We start from the raw sequence: 25,830 nt of genomic DNA, 5'->3' as shown, positions 1-25,830 counted from the left end.
AGGGACTATCATCAACAAGAACCAAATCTAACTGACTAGAAAGGAAAAGAGAAAGGCCAGACCACCCAAACTAATCCTTTTTAATCATAGAGGCTATCGTCATTCCCCGCATCCCCGAACCCATTCTGACCCGCATTATCACCCGCCTCCTCGGCCGCCGGGAAGCGGAAAAAGTTGCTCCCGCTCGAGTTCTTCATGCTCTGCGCGAAAGCCTCATATCTCCTAATCTCCACGTCACTCACAGACCGACGGGCCATCTGCATCGCCTCCTCGAAGTGTGCACGAGTGAGTTCTGGCACGGGATCCTCAGCATCAACATCCTCTTCCATCTTGACGTCATCGCCGGCAGCTTCGCGCTCCTTAGTGCGCTCGATGTCGAGGGCGATGGATTGTTTGATGGCCAATTTTACGGCACGTTGGGTGACGAATCCCAGATCAGCGCCGGAGAAGCCGTGGGTTTTGCTAGCGATGAATTTGAGGTCGACATCTGCGGCGACCGGGGTTTTGCGAAGTTGGGCTTTGAGGATGTCGACGCGCTCTTCTTCGTTGGGGAGGGGCACGTAGACTAGGGTATCCAAACGGCCGGGTCGGCAGAGAGCATTGTCGAGCTGCTCAGGACGGTTGGTGGCACCAATGACGAAGACGTTTTTCTTGGAGGTCATGCCGTCCATTTCTAAATGGAGAATGTTAGTGTATAATTTAGTAGAGAAGCAGGCATTGGATTAATTACGTACCGGTCAAAAGCTGGTTGACGACACGGTCAGAAGCACCTCCAGCATCACCAACAGATCCACCTCGAGACTTGGCAATTGAGTCCAACTCATCCAAGAAGACAACACATGGGGCAGCCGCGCGGGCCTTGTCGAAGATATCACGAATGTTGCTCTCAGATTCACCAAACCACATGCTCAGCAGCTCGGGACCCTTGACAGAGATGAAATTGGCTGCACACTCGTTCGCAACAGCTTTTGCAAGCAGCGTCTTACCGGTACCAGGAGGACCATAGAACAAAACGCCCTTGGATGGCGAAAGGCCAAACTTGAGGAATTTCTCCGGATGATCGACGGGATACTGGACGCTCTCGATTAGCTCGCGCTTGACCTCGTGTAGACCTCCGATATCATCCCAGCGGACGTTGGGGACCTCGACAACTGCAACCTCGCGGAGCGCAGATGGGTTGGAGACACCAAGGGCAAAGCGGAAGTTTTCCATGGTGACTCCCAGGGAGTCAAGGACCTCTGCATCAATAGTATCTTCATCCAGATCAATAAGATCCATCTTCTCACGGATCTGCTGCATAGCAGCTTCAGAGCACAGAGATGCGATATCCGAACCAACATAACCGTGGGTCTCAGCAGCAATAGATTCCAAATCCACATCTTCGGCAAGTTTCATGTTCTTCGTGTGGATTTGAAGAATCTCAAGACGACCAGTAGGATCAGGGATACCGATATCGACCTCACGATCGAAACGACCGAAACGGCGGAGAGCCGGGTCGACGGAGTTGGGTCGATTGGTAGCGGCCATGACGACGACGTTGGAGCGGGCCTTCATGCCATCCATCAATGTCAGAAGCTGCGAGACAACACGGCGTTCAACTTCTCCGTTGGTCTTGTCACGCTTGGGAGCAATAGAGTCGATCTCATCGATGAAGATGATAGCGGGAGAGTTCTTCTCAGCTTCTTCGAATGCCTTTCGTAGGTTCGATTCGGATTCACCAGCCATCTTGGACATGATCTCGGGTCCATTGATCAGGAAGAAGAAAGCACCGGTTTCATTGGCAACGGCACGAGCCATCAGGGTCTTGCCGGTACCAGGGGGCCCAAACATGAGGATACCACGAGGAGGCTTGATACCGATAGATTTGAAAAGTTGAGGGTGGCGAAGGGGGAGCTCAACCAGCTCACGAATCTGAGCCATCTGCTTCCGGCAGCCCCCAATATCGTCATAGCCAACATCGTTAAGGTTGCCTTCCTCGTCCTCACGCTGGATGGGTTCACCCTCGCAGTGGATGACCGTATCTTGGGCAACAATACCGTATTCTGGGGGATCCACTTCGACCACCTTGAACTCGACTTGGCGCATACTAGCTCGTACGGTGAAAAGGTCACCCTGTCGAACAGGTCGATAGGCCTCACGGAAATATGGGGCCAGGAAAACGTCAAACAGGGAGCCAGTGAGGCCTTCGACGGTGTCTGCGATGGGCAGGACTGCAATCCGTTTCGCCTGTTTACATGTATAACGTAAGTTTTCGTGTCTTTGTAGGTAGTAACGTCTTGTTTTTGGAGATCTGATAAACTTACGTATTTAATATCGGGACATGGGTGGACTGTGATGACATCTCCATGTTTAACCCGTAGGTTGTGTCTGACGACACGGTTTATGCGAGCACTCCCATCATCCAGATCGTCATCGGCCAGGACAATCAGGACAGTATCTCTTCGCATTTTGCCTTTGACGAGGACGGTATCACCACGGAACAGCTGGAGAGTCTCCATAGTGTTGTTGGAGAGGGCAATGATGGAATTGTCATCGTTGACGGCGTCAGTGACCCTGTTGGCCACACAAATCAGTATGATATACGCCTTACAATGACTTTTGTTTTTTCCTAGGTTGTTAGCAGCGTAGCAAAAAATAAAAATACTCACATCAAGGTATTTGGCTTCTTCTTCTTTTTGAGGATGGCTGTTGCTGTGTCGAGGTCCTGGAGGGATAGCTGTTAGCGCCGCCAGCCCCCGCAACCAAGTTACTGAACCGCTTGAAAATGCGCTCACCTCATGTTTTTCGGCACCTGAAGGATCGCTAGAAAAGGCTGTTAGCATTTACTGCAGCCGTAATCAACTAGGAAGCAAGCATAAACCAGGTGTGGAGCAAGAGATACTCACGTCAGGTTGACCTTGTGCTTCGAGTGATCTGGCTCTGCAGACATGTTGGAAGGGCAAAAGAGAAGAAAGAAAGCGCGGAAGTCAGGAAAATGTGAGTGAGGGAGATTATGAGATAGGGCAGGTGTGTAGACAGAGAAAAAAGTGGATCAAAAAAGGGTTGTTGTAGAGGGGGAGGGTGGAGGGTGTTGTTGAAAGCGTGGTAAGAAGAGGTTGAAGGGTTTGGATGGATGTTGAGTTGAGGCTGGAGCTATGGGAAACTCGGAAGAAAGATGTGACGATCCAGGCTCCCGCTTGTATGTCGAGTGGGTATATGCAGAAAAGACCACATCAGAAACAACATAAGTACATCACAATGAAAAGAGAGATGAGAGTAGAGATGAAGACCGAGAGGACAGGAATTTAGAGAGTGAGACCAAGAAGATAGAAACCGGTAGAAGATAACAGACACGAATATATATGACAGTGTCTTTTCCTCTCGGGCTGACTTTTTGGTGGTTTGTTCGTTTTGCCAAGCTGCCCTCTGCTTAGTCATATGTGACTGAGTTAAGCTGCGTGCTGCCAGCCAATCAGAGGCCGCCATCATACGAGGAACACATTGTACGACACTAGACACATACACGGAAGTCACGTGCATTGCAGACATGAGGAATCGAAATGAGAATTAAGGGATCAGGTTTGAGTGGGAGATGAAGTGGGGAGACCGGGAGGGAATGATAGTTGTTGATATTGTTTTTTGGGCATCTGTAACCATTCCTATTGTCTTCACTTGTCGAGCATATGCCGTTTTGTGTCAGATGCCAGTCGATGTCTATCTTGCCGTTATGGGAAATGGACCCCTTATCTGCTCCAGTGGACACGGGGATGGCCCTTAGGATGATGCTCTAGCCTGATGACCTGGGATAATTATGATATTTGGGATCCTTTTTCCCAATGCCATGTCGTTGTCTTTCTTCTATGGGAAGCAACAGCTATCTATCCTACCATGGCTGAATCAAGTCATGGAGAGCAACATTGGGGCGGTTCAGGGGGAACTCCCTCCAGTTACTTGTGTCCTTCATCAAACCGTCCATATGAGCTGGGAAACACCCAGTGCCATTTCTAAGAGACAGCGGTGATTCGCTATCTACCTTTTTCGTCTTAGGGACAATGCCCAGTGCCTTCATTGGAATGGGAAGAAATGGGAAGAAATATCACAGGAGAATAAAGGGGGTAATCCCTCGACTTTGGATTTGCACTATGGAGAGCGCGTATTTCCATTTCTCTTCTCTTCTCTTTTCTTTTTCTTTTTTTTAAATAGTCTCATTTACCCTCTCGCACGCCGAAGATTCTCTCAAGGGGAAAAAGGGGTTTACAGCCTCGACCTTGAAATTGGCGATGGAAAACCCGACTTTCACTTTAGGTTTTTCACGATCTTCTTATTTCTTTTACGCCACGAAATATGCCCATCTGGTCTACATATATCTTCACTGATATATATGTATTCCAAGAAGCCTCGAAGTTTTCAAGAACACTTCAGGTTATTCTCAACCAGATACCCCGTGCCGTTCCTATCTCGTGAAACGGACCAGAGCTATGGCATTTTCAGGGAACCTAAGACGATAAGTCTCCGCATATGAGGATACTCTCCTTTCGGTCTCATCGTCTTCCCTATCTATAGCTCACCCTCCCTCCTACCTCCGTGCGGCAGCCAACAAGTTCGCCCCTGACAAGTTCAAAAGAAGCCTTCGAAAAGGCGAGGCGACCCAATCTTCCTCGTCGGTCCCGCCGTGATTCCCAACGTGCTAAATTACATTATCGATGCTCAGACGTCCTTCGATATCACCGGGGACATGACCCCAGCAAGCTTGGCTAACTACACTCTGCACTGCGGGAAAGTCTCGGACACAATTCTAGACACACCGTCCGTGGTGTCCGTGTCAAACTCCTCAGGGTCAGGGGCAGGAACATCAGAAGCAGCGACAATCAACACCGTCACAGGACTCGCTATCTTCAATCTATCCCACAAGGAGCGAACCAGCCTCCTCACTTTCGAAACAACACCGTTCAAACACATTGAATCCGTCCGCATTACCATCCGCCTTCTCCAACGGCGAATGCAAAACCGTGGACGCAGGCGCTTTCGTCGAGACAGAGATGTCAGACACATTCACCTGCCCTTTCAATCCCCCCCTACCCCTCCGACATCGACCCACTTTTTCCCGGGAACATGCTCACACGCCACCACAACGTATCGGATGTTGCGCCCTTCCTAAATGCACCACTGTGCACGCAGGCTGCTAGGCCGTTCGAGAAGTGGGACGAGTAGCATGGGGATGATCATCGGGACAAGGCTTGGGTGATGGATGGGTCTGACGAAGTTGGAGGAGTTACAGGTGGTGAGGGGGTGGAGGTGGAGGGAGTTGATGGAGATGAAATCGAGGTGCACGGGGGCCGGGAAGGGGAGGGAGGTGGATGGGATGATGAGTGGCGGTGCAGGGGGCGTGCATGGATATGGGTGGAGGGCGAGGGTTGCGATGGAGTAATTTGAGGACAGGATTTCGGGAGATATTTTGGAGGTTCTTGAATGAAAAGTGGGGTGAGATTTTGGTGGTGGTGATGGTGGTGATTCTTTTTTCCTTCTTTAAGGATTTGGAGAGTGGCCGCTGGCGGTTTCATTTTATCTTTTCAGTTTTATATCCACGTTTGTGTGCTTCGGAGAGCTACATGTTCCTATGATAAAAGACATGTTCAAGCATAGTCTAGGTTTTACAATTGATAGATCATGGGCGAAGAACTTGGGAAGTCCTGTAGCTCACTACCTTCTGATATTCGCTCTCTTTTTAAGGTCAAGGCGACCCAACCCAAATCGGCGTGCTGTTTTAAGGGGAAAGCCGTCCTCAGTCGAAGACAGAGCAAGGCTAGATCCTTTGCGCGTTATTCTCTCGACTGCTTCGTAAGTATATAACTTGATTCACAGGCTCCGCGCCAGCCTTCCAATGACAAATCAACACATAGAATTAAGGGCTGGCGTAGCAGGAAATACGTGTCGTAGGTTCTCTGCAAAGTCAGCGATTGTATACATTAAATAACCATCAATCTGAAGCCAATCAAAGTCCAACAAACCCGCATCAATCATAAGAGGAAAAAGCTTACATCAGCCCATGATAGAAACCCCCTGGTGTCAAAAAAGGGGACTTCCAGTATCAAAGACATTGCTTGTGTTTGAATATTAAAACCCTTTAGCTGAAAAACCAAGATATTAGCCCACATAAGTAGTAACTAGCCGATGCAAATACTAGCACGACGAAACGAGGATGACAGAGTATTTAAAGTGGCACCAAAGATGGGGAAAACAACTTGCGTGGAACTTCCTAAACCTCCCCTGCAAGATCAGAGAGAATGCTCTACGAAACACCCCCCCTCCAGGTCAAGATGATGTGTAGAACACAGATCAGATTCATTCACGTTCATCCTGCACAATGATCCAATCGCCCCTACAATGCTATTGACACGCATGACAACAGCCTTCAACGGCACTTCAATTCCTTTCTTCTACAGGACAACAACTGCAGATGTGAGTATCTTGCACAGTGCAGACAGGACACAATCTCTAAGTGGAGGTTTTGATGATAAGAGAAACGAACGGATGTGCCAAGGACAAGCTGGCACTTCGTGAGATGTTGACATGGATGTATTTCACAGAAGATTTTTCCTGTCCATCTACCATCTACTGGAGCCTGTGGGAATGCTGTTAACAATATTGGTCTGAAGCTGCATCTGCTCCGTGTTGTATGGGTGGGCAACATGCCCCATTCGATAGATATCTACATCAGCTGAGAAAAGTTAGTGGAAAGATTAACATCTTTTTGAGAGGAGTCCAGACACGGGAGATGGTTTTTAAAAATTTGTTTCAAGACTAACTAGCTAATAAAAGTGGGTCACTGCTTGGAGAGGAGGATTTGTGGTGAGCCATTGGGCGAACAGCAAAGAACGAGGGAAAAGACAAGGGATCATGACGAGTGAGATTTATAGAATGCTATTATGTTTCATGAAATACCCAAGGCATAGGAAGAATTGAAAAGGGTCAATATGCTGGGTCAACCCACGTATGCCTAAAAATATAAAAAGGCAAGGAAAAGAAAAGAAAGGAAAGGAAAGGAAAGAAAAGAAAAGAAAAGAAAAGAAAAAGAGAAAGATAAATATAAACAAACAAAAAAAAAAAAAATATTGCTGTCGAGGGAATTTGTTGTAAAAGTCCCAACCAATGACGAAAAGTTGATAGGTAAACTATGCCAATTAAACGCCAAAACTAAAGTATGCCATGCGCCAACCCAGAATGACTCTGTTGCCACACCGCCCCTTACCCGTGGTCACTCTAGTAAAAGGCTTGGAGGGGGCAGGAACTGGGTTAGAATTTCGATCCCCAGGAAATACCAAGCAAGCAGAAAATATGGAAGCAGAAAATCTGGAGGGGAGAAACGGGAAAGATTTGAGGAGGGAGGGAGAAAAAGGTCACTCCAATTCATATATATGAGACTGAGACTGAGACGAAGGCGAAGGCGGGGGTGGAGTTAGAGTAAACCGAACAGCAGCTCGCTTGGCAGCATAGGCCTTTGCTTGCGCTGGCTGGCATTCTGTGGAATCCATCTCTGCGGCTTGGGGTATGGGCACCGTCTGGTCAGACCCGCCTTCTGCTCTGGATGGGCAGATAGGGCAATGGTTGCAACAGGTGTGCGGCGTCGTCAGATAATGCATGGGTCCACCAACGTAGTTATGCATATTGGGATCGGTTTTGGAGCCGGATGGATGTACCGTACTCGGGAAACGTGTCGGGGTACTTCCAGCTGAGAGCGTTGTGGGGGAAACGGGGCTTGGAGGCAGCGTGATGCATGGCGTGTATGGAGCCTCCCCCGAATACACCTGATTGGAATATAAAGAATGCAGCTGTAGAGCTAGCGCCGGATATGCCTTTTCATAGATTGTCTCCTCCCTCTTGCCCTTCAGCAGATCAGCCTTGACAACAAGTCGCTCAACCAACACTGCATGGGCCTCCTTGAGGGTCTTCCTAACAAAACCGGCAGCGAAGATATTGCATCGCATATCGACGTCTTCCCTGAGATATAGTCCTTCTCGGGGCACATTGGGCAGACCCAGCTCGACAGGCTCCCGCGGCTCTCCCGGCATATTTCCGTTCACGCTCCATCTGTTCCTGATGTCTAGACCTGTCGGGGCGTATATGTGCGTTTGCAGGCCACGGGGTAAATCGTGAAAGCAGGCTTTGTAGGTGATATTCCCCTTTATTATCCCCCCCGGGAGATACTGAATGTTATCAGTCAGTTCGTACCAGATGCAATGGAACTCGTCGGGCGGGGCGTTGGGTGGCGCTTTGCATCGTTTGTGGCTGACCACTAATGGATTCAATTCTATTATCTCGCTGTGGGCGTGGAGTGTGCTGATGACAATATCTCGAGGAATATGGGGAGGGAGAGGTGTCACGGTCGTGAAGACGACCCGTTTGAACATTGTACCTCTTTTTTTTTTTTTTTTTTTTTTTTTTTTTTTTCTTTCTTTTCTTTAATATTCGGATTGCGGCTGACCAGCCTATTCGGAGTTCAAATGCAGTAACCGTTGCTATCAGAACGGAGTATGATATATATCATCCAAATACTCATATGAACCTTGAGAGGGATAGGGTGTTGCCTGAGTCAAAAGGAAATAGGAAGGGAAAAAAAAATCAATGAGCAGGTTGAAGACGATTCAATCGGCCGCGATAGACGCGGGGAGGCGAAAGATGTATGGTTACTGGGGCTGAGAATGTTTTTCTAGAATTTCCAATGGGGTGATGGGTTCGGTAGTTTTCGGTCGAAAACGACCAAATGGCAGGCGGATTAAAGGCAAAGTTAAAAAAGCTACCAAAGTTTTGAACAAAAATTTACAGACGTAATTATGTCATTCATTCCAAAACGATAACTGGACTGAAAGAACGAACGAACAAGACTCCCTTTAGAATCGTGGCGAGACTTGCATACCGGAGAGGGGGGGGGGGCGTCAGGGTTTTGCCTATTACTTATTTGATAGCTGACCTTCGCAGGGGGTTCCTTTATTTGACAGATATGGCCATGCTGAATGATTAACCTTTTGGTCTTGCTTCAGTTGATTCCAAGGTAGTATGCAGTATCACGGCGCCTCAAGCTCCTGGATCTAACTCTGGGTATTTCCAAACAACAGAAACAACAACAACAACAACAACAGCGACGACGACGACGACGACGACTACGACGACGACGTCCACAACAGCAGCAACACACACTCTCTCTAATCATTAGCCAATCAGGGTCGCTGAAGGGCATGTGGGGGCTAGAGAAGGATTCTGGAATGATTGATCAAGCATTGGGCGTAGTCTTCCCGCACCTATCTGCTCCTCCAGGATAATCCATGTTAGAGCGGTCGTTTTAGGTTCTCACTGGTGGTTGTTTGACGCATGTTGAGAATGGGGAGAATGGGGAGAATGGGGAGGATTGGGGAGTATGGGGTTGGTCACACGAGTGGGTCCCGAGGCCCCGCAGCTCAGGGCGGTGCACCCACGACCCAAGGGCTCGCCCGACGCCCCCCCCCTGGGCCAATCAAGCCGAGCAAACAGTCCACGGGTTGGCGGTAACCCGCAGGCTGCAGCCCAACCCAACCCCGAAGTGAGTCAAAACCGCTCCGGCTCCAGGTTGCCCCAAGGGCGGAGCGGTTAAACCAACTCGTTACATAACAAAAACACGCGTCATCCCGTGTGCATCGCATTAAAAACTACCTGTACTATTCTGGTATCGTGTGCTCTGTTCACTTTATAGCTGCCTCCCCAGTTCACTCTTTGGACATCCGCAATTGAAAAGAACAGAAAGAGAGAGAGGAAGACAGAAATGAAAATAATGGTGCCAACGCAAAGGTCGGGAAGCTGGACGATGATGCCAGAACCCATATCGTTTGGCAGGGCATTCCCCCAACTACAGGTGATCCGATATCGGCCCATGTATATCCATTAACTATGGTTCAAGCTGCGAGGGGGAGAGAAAGTATCGCGCAACCCCACGAGAAGCGTGAGACAGATGAAGTCAAAGAGCCGTCGTTGGATGAGAAATTCTAGACGTCCAAGAGCAGAACAGGTTATATGCTGATTGACTCAATACAACTAGTTGACGAGTTGACGGATCCTGGTTAGTTACGTGTGTTGACAGCTTGACTTGCTCAGTTCGGTCAGGTCAGGGGGTTGGATGATGGCCATATATCATCAATGATGAGACAGAAAACACATCAATTGGCCACCTAACTCCGCGAGCAACGAACAAGTTAGTCAAACTGTATTACTGTTATCTCATAATCAAACGATTTTAACTATTTCACTAACTTACTGACCGACCTCGCTAAACGAGCTGAGTTATTCCAGATCCACCCTGGAACAGGAATGTGCAAAAGTCGAACGTTTATCAGTGGGGGCCCCCACTTTTGAACAAACATCATCTACTTCCGGTCAATCTCCTACTTAACTACAATCACACATATTACTAATGACTGCGGTTCTATTCAACCCTCATCGACATCAGGGTTATTGAAGGTAGATTAGAAGTGTGGATTAGGTTAGAATTAGAATTGAGGATTAGGATTAGAGTTAAGAGTAAAAAGCCTGCGAAATATCATCAAGTCACTGATTTAGTAATAAACCACACTGGAGATATCTCTGGCTGAGATTTTAAAACACCATTCAATTGTTGCTCTATCCCAGGAAAGTAAATGGGCTTTTCGCAATTCAATTGCTCATAAGGTAGCGGAGGAAAAATGAAGCAGCTTGATCTTTCACATGGAAAAACATGTGACATAACCCTTGGGGATTTGATATCAAAACATATTACAGCAGATGATTCCAAACATAACGGATCTATATACATACATCTATTGGAGAATTGAGATTTGGAAGGGAGTAAACAAGAAAACTCTAAAAAAAAAAAAAAAAAAAAAAAAAAAACTCACACCACCGCTGCCGTCACATTCCACATATCATGCACCCCCCATGCACCGGCAGCCATACTCAGCAGCCCAACAAGCTGATCCGGCACACCAACCCCGCCCTCAAAACTCCAATGCACGCACAATGGCAGCCAGGCCAGGCTATTCAATAAGCTTTTCTTCCACCCGCTCACCTCCGCCCGCCGAGCACTCTTCTTCTCCCCTTCCTCCTCCTCCTCCTCCTCCTCATCCCGGCCTCCCTTCTCCGTATCCCCAACATCCCCCCGCAACTCAGCATTCTTCTTCCGCATCTCCCTTGCTAACACATACTCCCTCCAAACCCTCACAAACTCCAACAGCACATGTGCCAACCACGCCCGCGTACTCCACACATACCACTTCCCCAAGGACCCCCACCGCTCCACCGCTCGCCTGTTCAACACGCCCTTGGACGCCAGATGTGCCACGTTCTCTAGAATCTGGTACAGGACGTTCGCGGTTACTTGGGTGCAGGCGATTGCGCAGAGGATTGGGTCGGTGGGGGGCTTTCTGAGGGTTGCGGAGCCCCAGGACCAGAGCGAGAGGAGGCCCAGGAGGCGCAGGGTTGTGCGGGTTTCGGACATTAGGGAGGAGAGCGCGAGGAAGGGCGAGGGCGGGGGCGGTGTTGGTGCTGTGTTAGGTGGAGGGGCTTGTGATTTGGATCTCCTGATAACGTAAGGCCGGGACAACGCGTGCGCCCGCGCGAGGAGTGCGCGCAATGGTGGAGAGGCGAGTAGGTAGTGGATCATTTGAGAGTTGTACTGGACTACTGCGAGGAATCGCTCCAGGCCATTTGCAGTTGATGTGAATCTGTTTCATTGCGTGATTTTTTTACTTCTTTTCCCTCGCGCGGAAAGGTCGCGGAGGGAACACATGGACGCTAGTCAGACGGGGCTTCAAAATTGGGAACTTAAGCTTTACAGAGGAGGTTGTGTAGATTCTTCTTCTACACGTACTTGTCCAACCGCCGGATTGCCACGTCCATCTTCGCAAGGGCGCATAGGGACGCTGTGCGTGCAGCGGCGATGCCGGAGGCCTCTGGAGAAGACTGCGCCTCCTTGGGCTGGGAAATTGGATCCGATACCTCTACCATCTTTGGGCGCGTTTCGTATAAAAACAATAACTTTTTTTTTTAAAAAAAAAAAGTAGATATGTTTTTAAGGGGCAGCAGTAGAGCAGTGGGTTGGCGTAAGTGAATAACCCAATGTCAATTACAGCCGAGGTCGATGTCACGTGAGTGGAACTTTGAAAGGTCCAGAGATCACAAAAGTTGGACATGGTTTGAATTGGGTCCACTTTATCATTAGCCAATGCTCATCCTCAATCACATGATTTATCGCATACAATCACACGAAGGTTTGTTCTGGTTGAATTTCAACAACCTTCTTTGAACAAATCATGTTTAACTGTGATACTTGTCTTCAAACCCTGATGATAAAATCAACAAGTCTTCTTCATAGTTCCATATAGACTTCAGGGACACATACCTCTTTGTAGATGCATATAGTTAATTACATATATAATTACATGTGGAAAACATATTAGTTAGTTACTTTAGCGGGATGCCACACAAAAATTCAAATATCAAACGCCATTCCTCGCCGTATCCCGCCTTATCCCGCCTCATTTGCCCACCACTTACTTCTATTTGCCCTCCCATGAGCACCGTGACATTGCGCTGCCCGTGCCATATTACCATTTGCAAACGTCTAGACGTGGGCAAAAATGTCTCCATCAGTGGTGTCCAGCAGTTTGTCGATGGAGATGAGACCCAGATCACCGCTATCTCCACCAACTCCCCACTCTCGAGGCTGGACAGTGAACTTGAACTTAGCCTTTCGAGATAAGCTATGTGCTGAGCGGCTGTTCCGCGGTGGTACCAGTGGCGGCCTATTCTTAGATCTCATCTGCTGTGCAAATGGAGTTGTTGTTTCATCGGCTACTCCTGTTTCCACATGGCTCCAATGAAGATGCAAAACCTTGCTCAGACTTCTTGATTCATAATACGCTTCGTCGGTGGCTTCATCGGCGTCATTTCCATCGTCGCCTCCCTCCCTTTCCATTTCATAGTCCCGTAAAACTGCATGGTAGCTATCGCCATCGGTATTCGCCTCATTACCCGCACACGCTGCAGAGTTTACACTTCCGCCATGTTCGTCATAATATTCATAATACTCTCCACCCCAGACGCTCTCATCGGCTATATCGCAATTTGGCCGTCCCCCGGTCTCTAGGGACTCCATCTCCTGAATCCTCCTGGTAAAGAAAGCATCATCGACGCTAACTCCGACATCTATCAGGGATTCTAAGAGCTGATCCTTTGATATATTTCCACTTGTACACACCCGATTGATGCTCAACCAGCTTCGCTCGGCCGCGATTGGTAGGCAGGTGTGGCAAACCCGTAAATGGCAGCTGGGGATATAGACGGTTGCGAGCGAGCCGCATTCGGTTGGAGGCAACAAATCCGTAGTTACGTCAGCACAGGTATCTTTCGATACCTGTTCTGGATCCCGCAGCTCTTGAGGCGGCAATGGTGGCAGCGCACGGCTCGAATTGTGGTTCACACGGTGGTAGGTGTTGATTGCCTTGAGAACCTCTGCGCGTTGTGCTTTTATTCTCTCCACCTGCTCGGGCGTATAGTGTCCGCTTTCGATGGCTTTCGCGACCCAATCATTCAAGTGAATCGCATCTCCGGTCTCAAAGTTGCTGGATGGACCAGTGGACGTAAGTCGGGAATCGTTCCCAGTATTCAGCCAATATGCCATGCCTGTCCCTGTCCTCCGTGCACGCATATACCCAACCAAGATCTGGCTCTCTATTACAATTGAGGCATATCATCGGGTGATCATAGGTGCTATACTCACGTGCAAAGCTAGAGTGTGTACAGTTGGCTTCACGCGTTAGAACGAATGTTTTTATTGCTGCACCTTGGAGCAGGAGTGGTTCAGGAACTTGAGAACTCATGGCTCTTTTTTGTGCAACCAACCATCAGCCAGGCTGAGTTAAAAGCAACGACAGTAATGCAAGACCGCAAGAGATGGAGGAAAGTATGTGATTGTTCTGGAACATGCTATATATAATGCTGTCCTTCACACCAACCAGTTCTCGCACAATAGTAAGAAACTCGAGAGGAGGACAAGACCCTGCAGAAGAAAGAAGGGAAGAGAAGGGGATGATTTATCGACCTGAGACGCGTTGTGTTGCTGTGACGTTGTCAGGAGGATTCTGGAATTCTTCAGAAAATATTGCCTTGCCAACCACCAGCGAGCCAATGCTCAATGTTGATGCCCCGAGTACTCTGAGCGAATGCCATTAAGGTTCTGGTGAGTCAATATCGGACAAAGCTTCTTTGGCATTTTGTGAAGCTGGAGCTTTAATGATTCAATGTAAGATAGTGTCGGAAGCGTGTAACATACCCAAGCTACTCTGTTTTATTGTCTCGTAGCCCGTTCACTGACAATATAACGGGGACAAGGATTGGCGCATATACGAAATTGCCGTGTCAGAACCAGGAGTGAGAGCTAAATGGGTTTGATGGGGGAGTATTTTTGTCTCTTGTGTTCATGTCGGTAGACAGCACAAGCCTTTGAGGGTGTGACAGTGCGACAGTGCGACGGACAAGCCGCCTGGTGCTTGAAACAACGGCTACATCGAGATAAATAGGCTACGACCTTCAATCAGATCAATGGGTTATAGAAACCCAATAGCTTTGAAGCTTGAGTTCAATGACGCCCTCAATATAAAGGTACGATGCACGCTGTTGACTAGTTAGTTATGTGGCGCCTGTCAGCTGATGTAACTAGTTAGTCAACTAACGTTGTGCTGCTGCTCACAGAAATCTTCACTATCAAGCTTAACCCACTTTTTTGTCGTTTCTGTGGCTTGGGTGGGTGCTTAACTCCTTAGCGCCAAAATTAGAATCTCCTTATGATATTAGATGGAGCTACGTCGCTCACAAGAAATATCTAAGCGCACGTTCTATCGTGTATAACTTGGAATCAGATTTATGAAGACGCCGGATGTTGCCGGTTGGATGTAACCACAGGTTCGAGTCCGGTAATTAGAGCGTACCTGAAAATAGTTAACAACTACTCCTTTTCGCAGTTAACATGTGCTAATTTCTCAAGACTCGTGCAAGAAACAGTCAATGCCAGGCTATTGCCTTAAGAGGTGAGAGAGGCAATGTTGAGTCACAGCATGTGGTATGTTTTGCCGCGTGGCGGGTATTGTAGGTAGAAGCCAAATAAAGAATCTTAAAGGGCTGAAATTCATACTGGACTTTATTAACGCTGAGAATCTGCCTAAAGGAGTGAATTGCTAGTACACTGACGGATTTGACAGGACTGCAACCGCTGTATTTAAGTCATTAGGCTCGCCTCCGTCAACCCATCATCAGGCATGCAAATCCCTGTGATCAACAAAATTAGTGATGAAAGATGAAGGACTTTGGCACAAAAGAAATATGCCGTTTGGATACACCAAGTGCTTTTCTTATTAGAGGACAGGATGGTTGTAGGTCGCATTCAAAACCTACCAGTGTGATGGAATCGAAAGAGGGCAAGATTGATGGTAAGCTGATATGGCCTATTTTCACCCCACGGAATAACAGCTATCTCGACCACCCCTTCATTTACATCTGGGCTTCCCAGACCCGTATATGCTGAGGGAGAGGATGGTGGAGCGCGCAGGGTGGGGACAAAAGAACTGGCACGTTTGACATGGGGGAAGGGGTGGGAGAGTAATGGCGGCCGACCTATTTCTGGTCAAAATACCCTTTGGCGAAAGGAGCTCTTTGTTTCTCAGGCGCGGCTGCTGGCGAATCACAGGAACCATGACTTGAATTCGGAACCCTGGAACCGTTCTAGCTGGCATTGTGGGTGCCTGCAGAGGTCGACGACCTCCTTTATTTGCCGGGGTTGAAATCCCATCACGACACGTTGTCCGATTCCGAGCTAATGGAGTCTCTTCGTACTACTTCGTTTCCACAGCCGGAGTCCCAAAGACACAACCATTATGGTCCTGCACACATGGCGACGTGTCATAGCCGCTACTGTGACAGGCGGATACTATATGGATACGGACATTGGAGCGAGTGGAGGTGGGGTTTTGCTTAAGTCATAGAATGTATGGTGGGGAAAGGGAATTGCCGGTGGCACTGCCGTGAAATGTGTTGAGCTCATCAAGCATGGCTTCGTAATAACTATAAATTATTGCTGATTGGAGTTGAAATTGGAGGTGGCATGAGTTCTCGGTCGATGGGCCCATTATATAACTAACTAGTTAACTAGTTAGTTATAGGAAGTAAAAAAAGAAGAAATAGAGTGAGATTTGCTGGAAACAAAGCAGAGCACAAATATTCTTTATTCTACAAAGCTTTTCGCTGCATGGAATACAAGAGGAAAACGAAAGAAGAGGGGAAGGAAATCATAATTCTTGTCATTAGCATTGCGTCTATCAATCCTTGACTTTTTTACATGAAAATTCTCAGAAACTGGTCAGGGGCAAGCAACTGCCGAACAAAGGAAATGGTAGCCTGTATTTCATACACTGGGTGAGAGATGAGTCACAAGGCAGATGAAGATTCTGATTCCACAAATATCTCCTGCATAGTTAACCCCATGGAATCAAAAGAAACACGTCAAAGAAATGAGATCTTGTCCTTTCAAGCTAGGTATACGTATTTATTTCCATCTTCCCTCTCTATGTACTCCTTGTCGATGAGTCTGAATGTGCGGTTGAATTGCATGTCAGTTAACATATTCAAACAAATAACCATTTGGAAATGGAATATATTTGGGTTGCGGTTTGCAACGCAGTAAGAGGCCAAGGAAAAATCTCAACTCACCTTTCAATATTAGATTTGATACCCGCCGGATCCAACACCCCTCTATCCTTCGTCTTATTGATAACCTCCGCCACTAGCTCCGCGTGCGTGATGACTTTCCGGGTCTTTAGAATGCGCACAATGGCTGCCTGTGTTTCGTAGTGCCGGTCTGCCGCAATCCGCTCATGCATAATCTTGTTCTCCTGCTTGGTCTCCTTGAGTTGGATCTGGTTGATTTTGATGCGCATCTTGGGATCGGAGAAGTTCGAGTTGAAGGCGAAGGTGTCGTCGTTGTTTACCTCTCGGCCCTTTGGTCGCTTGACCAGAACTCGGTATTTCGCGCAGGCTAGGGATTGGAGAGTGCGTTTCAATTCGACGTCAGCTGGGCGGTGGGGATTAGATTAGTCTGTGTCTATATGAAATAGATTGCATAAGATCTAAATGGCGTTTTTTTTTTTTTTTTTTTTTTTTTTTTTTTTTTTTTTGCTGAAAAGAAAAGAAAGATATGCTGTAACACTTACGCAGGCTGGTAGCTTCCCTGATTTCTGCGTATGATAGAGTGGCGCCCTCCACTACGTCATTGAATAGGAGGAGAACGAGGGCTTGGAACGCGCTCACAACGATTTCCTTGTCACCTTTGGGGAATTTAGCCTTTAGCTGGCAGTGCGCAAGCGAATGCTTCCAGTGAAGTTTTCGTCCGTTGTACTTGCTATTGTAAAACTGATCGAAGCTTTCCAAGGCAGATGATATTATCTTCGGCAAATTCACTGGCACATCTGGATATGAAGGCCATGCTGCTGCTGATATGACATTCACGTTCAGATCCAAGCCAGGTCTGTTCTTCTTTGGTCCTAGTAGCGCGTTATAGGAGGCCATTTCATCCCGCGCAAGATCCATGTCCTTGAACATAGACTCGAGATTCCGGGTGAAATCCGAACCGCACTCTTTAAGGTTTTCAATATGGTCAGTTTGCTATTTCCAGGGGTTGGCTTCGTTTGATTATGGCACGTACCTGATCTGAGTCTGGCAAGCATACTCTTTTCAGCCTCATCACTTGCACTTCTACCCATAAGAAGACGGCGGGCAAGATCGTTCTTATAAAAGGCTTCGAAAACGGCTTTTCCATGAATAAAACGGAAAAGACCCAATACTTGGTCCAACTTCTGATTTACCTCTGCATCTTCATCAGCCGAGGCCGTGCTGCCGATGCTGGATTCTCCATCCAGGCTCTGGATTGCCTTGACACCACCTCTGAGTAGCATATCGACGTATTTTGCAACCATTTCACCTGGTTTTGGATTGTCCGTTCCCCAGGTAGATTCTGATTTTTGCGTTTTGTTGATAAACACTTCGAAGGCCTCACGCAGAGTGTGACCTAGGACTTCATCTTTGTGAAATGCATTTATCAGAATAACGTCCAAATTTTGCTTGAAACTTAATAGCCTCGTAACCATCCTATCTTCGTTTGTTTGATCAAACACTATCTTGGACCCTTCTGTGGTGATATACTTGAAGAATGCGGGCTTTATTTTGTGCCCCAGCTCCAGACGTTGCAGTAGCGAGTACAGTTGTTCCAGTGCCACCTGACTATGCGTGTTGAGGAGTTCGACAATGTCATCTTCTTTAAGTAGGATCTTGATCTGGTCTGAGACAAGATAACGATCTACCATTTGGGATATGCTTTGTTTGGTGCTCCTGTCCAGACCAAAAAGATCACACCTCTGAATCTCACGGCTAATCAGCAGTTGACACCGCTCTACATAGGTGGCAAGCCCGCAATGATTAGCTTCATTGACGACCCAGCTGCTGATGTATTTTTCGGATGCATCAAGCATGTATGGCTCAAAATATTTCTTGTAAACGCCGAGGTCATGAAAGAACTTGATAGCACGCCTGAGTAGGTTCGGGTCAACTGCCGTATTACCATCCTTTCTGTCAAGTTCAATGAGTTGGCAGGCTCCCTGTAGAATGCGGGGGCGCAATGTATCGTTCAAGAACATTGCGGTGCGGAATTGAACTAAACCCATCTCATAGATGACTGGATTGTCCGTGGAATGAAGGAGGAACGATTGGTCTAAATAGTAGAAAATAGAACGTATTGAAACCTAAAACAGAAGGTAGTTAATAACCGAATTACTCAGAATTTGATATTCGTTGTGGAAAGAAAAAGCATACCAAACGAGCATTCCACGTAGCCCAAGCTTCTTCCACCGACTTCAAGATATCAACGTCATTACCATCCTCCGATCTCAACAATAACGAATTCAAAACATTCTCACATATGTGCTCGTGGCAGCGATCTTGTAGCTTTTTGGCCAGAGTTGCAGCCCTACCCTGTCGACAGGCGTTTTCTGCCCCTCTATAGAGCTCCTCGAGAGATTGTTCCGGCTTCTGATCCTCAAGGATAGCCATCAGAGCAGCATCCAGTTGCGACCAGACTTTCTCAAAGTATCGATTCCGATCTAGACGAGGTGTGGCTCTTAGGTTCTTTACGACCAGCTTCTTTGCTCCAGCGTGTGGTGTGAAGTTGCTTGATCGGATTGTCGAGTTGCGGGAACGGGATTCCAACGGCATGGCGCCATTAGAATTCGAAGGTGACAGATTATGCCCACCGGGACCGGCTGGTGATTTTGAATCGGTATTATTTTGGAATATGTACATTTTATTGATTGACATTAGCTGAGTGGGAGCGGCAGGGTATGAGGCAGGGAGCTGGAGTCCCTCTCGTTTCATGCGCTTGGTATCTGGAGACAGAATCTCCCCTCTGCCGTTTCTCGATATGTTATTCCACCCGTTCTCAAAAAGGTACGTGATAGTCGCTTGTTTCCGCACCAGGTCCTCGCGATTTCCAGGATCTTGTTCGGGTTGTTTCCGTTTTCCTGGAGACTTGTAGTTCCCGCCCCTCGGTGCAGGCCTATTGGAATTATGCATCTATTTTTGTAGATTGATATCCAAAGTCCATCAGAGCTCACATGTCATAAAGCAACATAAACGACATACAGCCATATAGAAAAAAAGATACCTCTGCGAAGTGTTAGGAAACGGTGGGTGTGTAAAGGAGACTCGTTCAGTATGACGCTGTTTTGACGTTCATGGGTTGAACCGCCTGACGGAGTCAACTGCAGCAGACAGCTCCGATTGGCTGTTCCGTGACTAAGGTCTAGGTAATGGACGGACTGAGATGTATGAACGCCAATATGCGCAGGATTGAGAGAGATTGATGAATGATAACAAATGAAAGAGGAGATTGATGCGGAGAAAAAAAAAATGAGATGTGAAAGAAATGTGGATGATGATGATGATGATGATGATGATGATGATGATGATTATGATGAATATTGCAGTTCATTCACCTCTAGGGATGCGTTTGGCAGTCATCCCAAATCTCTACCAGTCTATAGTTTTCTCCCTCACTTAGCTCTGTTTACGATATGACTAACACATCACATTAATACTCATGCTGTAGCTTAAATGCGCTGGGGAAGTCCTCCAAGACTCGGGATAAAGAGAATCATTAGGCATATCATATATTCTTTCCTCCTTTAAATGCTTCCTTAACAAACGCCTCCGGCTGCAAATTACAGCAATACAGAAATCTAAGAAAATGATTTTGGACCCATTTTGTCGATCGACTGCTCATCCTCAAACTACGGCAGGTAGTCAGCATTAATGTCTCCCTAAACGGACGCCGGGTAATTGCGAAAGAGAGTAGGACTAACTTCAAGAAACCCAATAGCTTCGATTAGTACGATGTATGACTTTACCAGATCCTCTACTGTCTCTCTAGCGTTCTTATCATCCAGACCACAGATCTTTGTATACCGCTTGAATATGCCAACAATACTTTGTCGATTTTTAGACAGAAATATGCGAGTTTGGTCACGGACTTGTTGGTTGTGTAAGCCGCGCGCAAAAACTGCTGACACGATCACGCGCATTACGGAAAGGAGCAGATCATAGTATTTCTGAAGAGCGTCTGGGTTATCAATTTCTGAAAGTTATCAAGTTAGTCACCATGAAAAGGGCTAAGAAGAGGATATGATTTTACCTATTCCAATATCAGGGTCAGTGGCAAAGAGTTGGGACTCCTTAACAGCTTGAAACAAGCCTGCGTCTAGGACGCGTTCTGCTCCAACTCGTGATTGTGCAAGTTGCTGAAGTAGACACAGGTGTGTGTCGTAGTAAACAGATAGTCGAGAGGTTTCTGGAAAGCGATGTTAGACAAGGAGAATGTGAGAGAGGAATAAAATCAGATGTATACTACGTACCGCTTGCAGACGCTTTGCGAAACTCTGATGGTATCGCCCCAACAACATCCACGAACATGGCGAGATAGTTCGATTGGGCAACTAATTCTATGAGCAGCGATGAGGATAGCTGGCGATCAAGGACAGCAAGAAGGTTGAGAAGAAGCAGAGCAGATATTCGACAGGCTTCTTGTCCAGAATATGCATCGTCACATAAAACTTCAACAAGTGAGGAGCCCGAAGCCTTGACAGCTTGTTGCGAATGGCTTCCAAAACGGTTGTGATCTGACCTATTGCGAGTAATGCGGGATAAGTATTGGGAGCATATGTTGTAAAGGCATTCTCTCAAAGCACTATTTTCGGTAGCCAATGGAATTCCACGGATACATGTTTGGAATAGGTGGTAGAGTCGTTCATCAATGATATCTGTTCCCTTGTTGGGTGTCTCCGGTGGATGACCAGTCCCAAGCTTTTCTATCAACGATTCTGCCAAACGCCCTAGTTCAATAGCTTCCGCTACATTATCCATGACAGAGCTTTCAAGCTTGGGAAGAATAAGTTGTAGGATGTGCAAAATCAACATCGGCCTTTGTGCAGCGTCCATCTCACACGTGACGATGATTGTGGTCGCAAGTTCTGCCCAAGATCGAACAGCTAAGTAGCGGCTGTGATGAATCTTTCGGCTTTGATTAGTCGCACGAAGAAAGAGCAATATGTTGTTCTGTTCGGCAAGGAGCTGTTCATCATCATTAGATGTCGCTATTCCAGCGTTGAGTAATTCTTGCTTGGTGAGTTCAAGAAGCTCCTTCACGGAGGGGAGATCATAGATTACCAAACCATCGTTCTGTATCTTTGCGCATAGATCCAGATTGCTGCCATCGAAAAACTTAAGATTTGAGGGAGGTTGAACGGCCTCAATATCCAAATCGACGAAATCAAAGAGGTCGAAGAAAGAAGGGTGGGTAAAAGTTCGGTTATTTTCATCAACCGAGCTTCCTAGAAGAGTAGATAGGGTATCTTTTTGCAGAGAAGGGGAGCCATGCCTTGCTGCAGAGCGAACTTCGGTCACGGCATAGTCAAAAAGAAGACTGCGGAAACTAAGAAATTCTGATACCGAATCTGGTGAACTCGAGTACCAAAATTCTGGATCAGTAGTTTGGAAATTATCCCAGAGGGTTTCTGGACCGACTTGAGGTTGAGTTATGAACAGGGTAACAAGGAGCTGACGCTGATGGAGCTCTGGAAGAACTAGTGTTGAAGAGAGCTTCGATGACCAGAGATGTCGAAGCACACGGAAGCACGATTCTTTGAGATAAATCATCCAAGTCAAAATCGTCCCATTTTCCCCATCAGGGTAGTTCTGCACAAACTCGACCATAGCATGGAAAAGTGACATCTTGTCCTGGAACAATCCCTCGGCTGCTATATCAAGCGTGTTTCCCAAACAAGAAAATCCCAGAAGGAGATGAGCCATATTTGGCTTTTCGGGATTCATACTGAGACAGCGATCAAGTAAATTTACAAGCCCTAGTTTGATGAGATAGCCAGAAGATGTTGGACCGTTTTCTATTTCCCGCAAATCAGGTTTCATCTGAGGGGCAAGAGAGCGAGCAATGCGCTCTGCCTCAACATCATTGTTCAATAGTTCCACTATCTGATTAGATGCCTGCCAACGCGATATTGTGGACGATGTGGCTCTATTTAGCTTCCGGGAGCTGGATAGCTTTTCCAAAAGGTTGAGAGAAGCCAGAGTTAACAGTGGATGGCCGGTCCCGCAGTAGAGGCACAAATCTGTGACCAGGCGGAGATTGTCCATGACACTATCCTCAAACGACGCAAGAGACGAATTAGCCACGGTATTTGCAGCTTGTCTAGTTTGATATTTAATCAATGGCCGTACGACATCAAAGTAGGTCGACTGGTGGTCCATCACAAGGTTCATAACGTCAATGGTTCGGACCAAGCATCGAAGTAGTATGGAATCAGATGCAGCCCGTGCGACCTCATCGATGTTTTGATGTGCCGTAACAAACATGGTCTTGAGAACATCCTCGTTAAATATCCACTCCATCACCCTCGCGAATGGATGCAATCGAATGTACGCATTCAGGGATGATGATCGCAAGCCAGAGTCTAGCGGAATGGAAGGCTGATTTACGATGGAAATGAGGTTCTCGTTAAAATTCTCGAGGCAGGTGGCTACAAAGTTGAAGCAGCTCAGTTGTAAAAGCCGAGCTTGTGGCTCGTGAAGGTCGATGGATCTACTAGCGAATGCCTGGCCCATGACAAAATCGATATAAGGCTCTATGCCTGGCATTCGGTAGGAGGACCCTAATGCTTCTGGAAAGGGAAGAGAGAGTCGCGAATCGATCAAATCGATGGGCGGTGATACCAGTGTGTCCAGCAGGTCAACAAATGAATATGTTTGGTCGAATGTTTCTGCTATTTTCCGGAAAAAATGGCGCTCATTCCAGCCAGGTGAACTGGTCACAAGAGATATTTTGGCAAAACCTGAAGTTTGGGATCCTGAACCAGAAATCCAATGGTCAAGAGAAATCCACATCTCATTCCCATGAACGGATATCCTGTCCACCATTAAACACCGAAAGGTGACAAATATGCTGGATCTCAGATGGCTTGGAATAGGAGCGTCGCACAGCGTTAGAAGAATGTTAATGAGGTTGAGTGTTGGATGCTCCAAGATCCATTGGCGTATTGTAGAGTTTTGCCTACATAGGTGGCTGATGAGTCTCAAGTAAGATGTAAGCATCACAGGACTTTCGGGTTCATCAATATCCGCCGGTTCAAGTTTCCGAATACGAAAAACGGATGGCGGTGCTGCTGAAGGACGTTCCGTGGCTTTTGTGGCATAGAGCTGGAGCTCCTCTATCATTTGAGTCCAGCCCATCGATGCGGATCTTTTGAATTTCGTGGGTGATATTTTTTCTTCGTCTAAGAGGAACTTGTGAGCTGACAGGGAATTTTCCTCCCCTTCTGAGATAGAACAAAGCATTTCACAGAAGGCACTGGCCCGAGGAACAGTCTGGCGCTTCGACGCCCACTGGAGAAATCCGTATAAATTTCCTTCCGGATCTGCCCAAAATTCTTGCGCGGCGTCAACTCTATGCTCAAACGCGAACGCCATTATCATGAGCAAAGCCTCAAAATGCATGCGAGTTTCAATGGGCCCCCTATGTATATTTGAGGTCAGGCCCTCCCGAAGAGCAGTAATTTGATCCAGTCGCTGAATATCTTCTTCCGATTTCAATGTCCTGATCGCATCAGGCATGTTGGCAATAAGAGATTCTACGAATATCTCGAAGTGTTCCATGAGTAAATCATGAAAATATGAAGAAGAGTCCTGTTCAATCGCCAAGGGCGCACTGTCTTTGAGGAGTAGGTTTACTAGCTCTGCCCTTGATGGATCGCGCCACTGGTTCTGACTGACGCCGGCACAGACCTCAAGCATAAATTCGAGGGCCCCATCATCGAGGACGGTGACAAACAACTTGGTGAGATCAGCGGTCTCCCTTTCAGGACTAATACCTTCAAGAGGAGACGCAGGGGAAGTTTCATAATACCAACCCGAGTATTCGGCCAGCCATAGAGCTGTTGTAGTAGCATGAAATTTCGATAAAAGCCAGTCCTGTGGTTCTCTGGAAGATGTAACAGTCTGATGGAGAGATCTTGCATCGCGAAGAGATCCAGAACCTTCCGGAGAGCCATACTGAGATGACGAGGAGACTATTGCTGGGATATAATGGACCAATATCATGTCGAACTTATCGAGTTTCCTAAGTCTGTCTAGGAGTAGGCGGAAATCTTCTGAGCTGGTGAAAGTGCCTTTGAAAAGGTAGCACAGTATCGCCCCAAGAGATTCATGCTCCTTTCCAAGGCTGCCGCATTGGAATTCTATAATTTCGAGATCTGATTCTTGAGCTTGTCCCACAATTGAAGCTTTTTGAGCTAACTCGCCCAGGCGTATCAGCCATTTTTCGATATCAACCATGGAATCCATGCACTTTCTTGCGAAAAGAGACGCATTTCGTAAGGGGCCATTTTGGATCTCAAGAATTTTCGCAACATAATCCTGCATGATGGCTTGGGTGCCTTCTCTCTCGACCTCGAACGACTCATAGAAGACTAAACGTAGGCATTCCAGGAGGAAAGATCGTCGTTCATGAAAACGTATAATTGTACTCATAACAGGAGAGCGGTCTAATTTCCTTGCGTCGTCTTGCGCTCGTAAATAGTAATCGGCCGCTTCGATCTCGTCCAAATCCAAGGCGTCTGCCACCTGCAAGACGTCCTGTTGGAATTCCTTATTTACCGAGTACTCGACATCGTGGACCTTAATTTTCCCTATGTAATCAAGACATTATTAGCACAAACAACCAACATATGAACAGATTTGATGCGACGAGATATGGTGGATCGTACCAGAGAGTACGGTTTGGCGGCTTTCGTTCTTCTTTGTGGGCTTTTCGAGGAGCTTTCTGAAGTCTTGAATGGTTGCCTCTAGTTCGAAAATTAGCCTATCTATGTCTGGAAGGGCAGCTCTGGAGAGGCTAGAAAGGTCCTGGAAGAGGCCCCTCAGGCTATCTAGTTCATCGCCGCCATCCATCCTGGAGAGAGGTGGACAAGAGAATGTTCTGTTTGAAGTGTGGTTGAGATTGCTAGAAAATACTCCGTAGAGTGTTTTGAAGTGGTCAGAGAGACGCGATCTGCAAAAAGAGTTTGCGGCCAATCACAAATGGCCCGAGCTTCCAACGGCTTCACTTCACCGCAGCCTATTTTTTATTTTTTCGGACAAATTTCCTTTTGACGAAACAACCAAAGTTCGTATCCTCCAACCCCTTAGAGG

At 47.2% G+C, this 25,830-nt stretch overlaps 9 protein-coding genes across 9 annotated transcripts; 4 read left to right on the top strand and 5 right to left on the bottom strand.

Annotated features, from left to right (window-relative positions):
* Positions 1 to 80: 80 nt before the first annotated feature.
* PADG_05683 (cell division control protein 48) lies at positions 81 to 2,929 on the bottom strand (the record flags this gene model as incomplete). Its single annotated transcript, XM_010762789.1, has 6 exons — positions 81 to 673; positions 735 to 2,226; positions 2,304 to 2,553; positions 2,649 to 2,704; positions 2,775 to 2,802; positions 2,886 to 2,929. 6 exons carry the CDS (start codon positions 2,927 to 2,929, stop codon positions 81 to 83), a joined length of 2,463 nt encoding a protein of 820 aa, XP_010761091.1.
* Positions 2,930 to 3,820: 891 nt separating this feature from the next.
* PADG_11963 (uncharacterized protein) lies at positions 3,821 to 5,137 on the top strand (the record flags this gene model as incomplete). Its single annotated transcript, XM_010762877.1, has 3 exons — positions 3,821 to 3,996; positions 4,027 to 4,132; positions 4,604 to 5,137. 3 exons carry the CDS (start codon positions 3,821 to 3,823, stop codon positions 5,135 to 5,137), a joined length of 816 nt encoding a protein of 271 aa, XP_010761179.1.
* Positions 5,138 to 5,223: 86 nt separating this feature from the next.
* Positions 5,224 to 5,412, top strand: PADG_11962 (uncharacterized protein; the record flags this gene model as incomplete). The annotated part of the gene is made up of 1 exon (XM_010762876.1): positions 5,224 to 5,412. The coding sequence occupies one exon, from the start codon at positions 5,224 to 5,226 to the stop codon at positions 5,410 to 5,412; it is 189 nt and encodes a 62-aa protein (XP_010761178.1).
* A 1,964-nt stretch (positions 5,413 to 7,376) lies between these two features.
* On the bottom strand, positions 7,377 to 8,387 carry PADG_05681 (uncharacterized protein; the record flags this gene model as incomplete). The annotated part of the gene is made up of 1 exon (XM_010762788.1): positions 7,377 to 8,387. The coding sequence occupies one exon, from the start codon at positions 8,385 to 8,387 to the stop codon at positions 7,377 to 7,379; it is 1,011 nt and encodes a 336-aa protein (XP_010761090.1).
* A 319-nt stretch (positions 8,388 to 8,706) lies between these two features.
* Positions 8,707 to 9,296, top strand: PADG_11961 (uncharacterized protein; the record flags this gene model as incomplete). Its single annotated transcript, XM_010762875.1, has 2 exons — positions 8,707 to 8,781; positions 9,033 to 9,296. 2 exons carry the CDS (start codon positions 8,707 to 8,709, stop codon positions 9,294 to 9,296), a joined length of 339 nt encoding a protein of 112 aa, XP_010761177.1.
* A 95-nt stretch (positions 9,297 to 9,391) lies between these two features.
* PADG_11960 (uncharacterized protein) lies at positions 9,392 to 9,996 on the top strand (the record flags this gene model as incomplete). Its single annotated transcript, XM_010762874.1, has 2 exons — positions 9,392 to 9,599; positions 9,746 to 9,996. The coding sequence occupies 2 exons, from the start codon at positions 9,392 to 9,394 to the stop codon at positions 9,994 to 9,996; spliced, it is 459 nt and encodes a 152-aa protein (XP_010761176.1).
* An 877-nt stretch (positions 9,997 to 10,873) lies between these two features.
* Positions 10,874 to 11,985, bottom strand: PADG_05679 (uncharacterized protein; the record flags this gene model as incomplete). The annotated part of the gene is made up of 2 exons (XM_010762787.1): positions 10,874 to 11,702; positions 11,849 to 11,985. 2 exons carry the CDS (start codon positions 11,983 to 11,985, stop codon positions 10,874 to 10,876), a joined length of 966 nt encoding a protein of 321 aa, XP_010761089.1.
* Positions 11,986 to 12,601: 616 nt separating this feature from the next.
* PADG_05678 (uncharacterized protein) lies at positions 12,602 to 13,859 on the bottom strand (the record flags this gene model as incomplete). Its single annotated transcript, XM_010762552.1, has 2 exons — positions 12,602 to 13,710; positions 13,760 to 13,859. 2 exons carry the CDS (start codon positions 13,857 to 13,859, stop codon positions 12,602 to 12,604), a joined length of 1,209 nt encoding a protein of 402 aa, XP_010760854.1.
* A 2,877-nt stretch (positions 13,860 to 16,736) lies between these two features.
* PADG_05677 (uncharacterized protein) lies at positions 16,737 to 25,590 on the bottom strand (the record flags this gene model as incomplete). Its single annotated transcript, XM_010762551.1, has 8 exons — positions 16,737 to 17,101; positions 17,241 to 17,663; positions 17,732 to 18,824; positions 18,895 to 19,650; positions 20,439 to 20,710; positions 20,768 to 20,923; positions 20,988 to 25,328; positions 25,407 to 25,590. 8 exons carry the CDS (start codon positions 25,588 to 25,590, stop codon positions 16,737 to 16,739), a joined length of 7,590 nt encoding a protein of 2,529 aa, XP_010760853.1.
* Positions 25,591 to 25,830: the final 240 nt, after the last annotated feature.

Source organism: Paracoccidioides brasiliensis (genome assembly GCF_000150735.1).
Source record: "Paracoccidioides brasiliensis Pb18 unplaced genomic scaffold supercont2.6, whole genome shotgun sequence".
Lineage (NCBI taxonomy): Eukaryota > Fungi > Ascomycota > Eurotiomycetes > Onygenales > Ajellomycetaceae > Paracoccidioides > Paracoccidioides brasiliensis.
The sequence above is the reverse complement of the archived record's forward strand: the minus strand, read 5'-3'. Positions and strand labels throughout refer to the sequence as shown.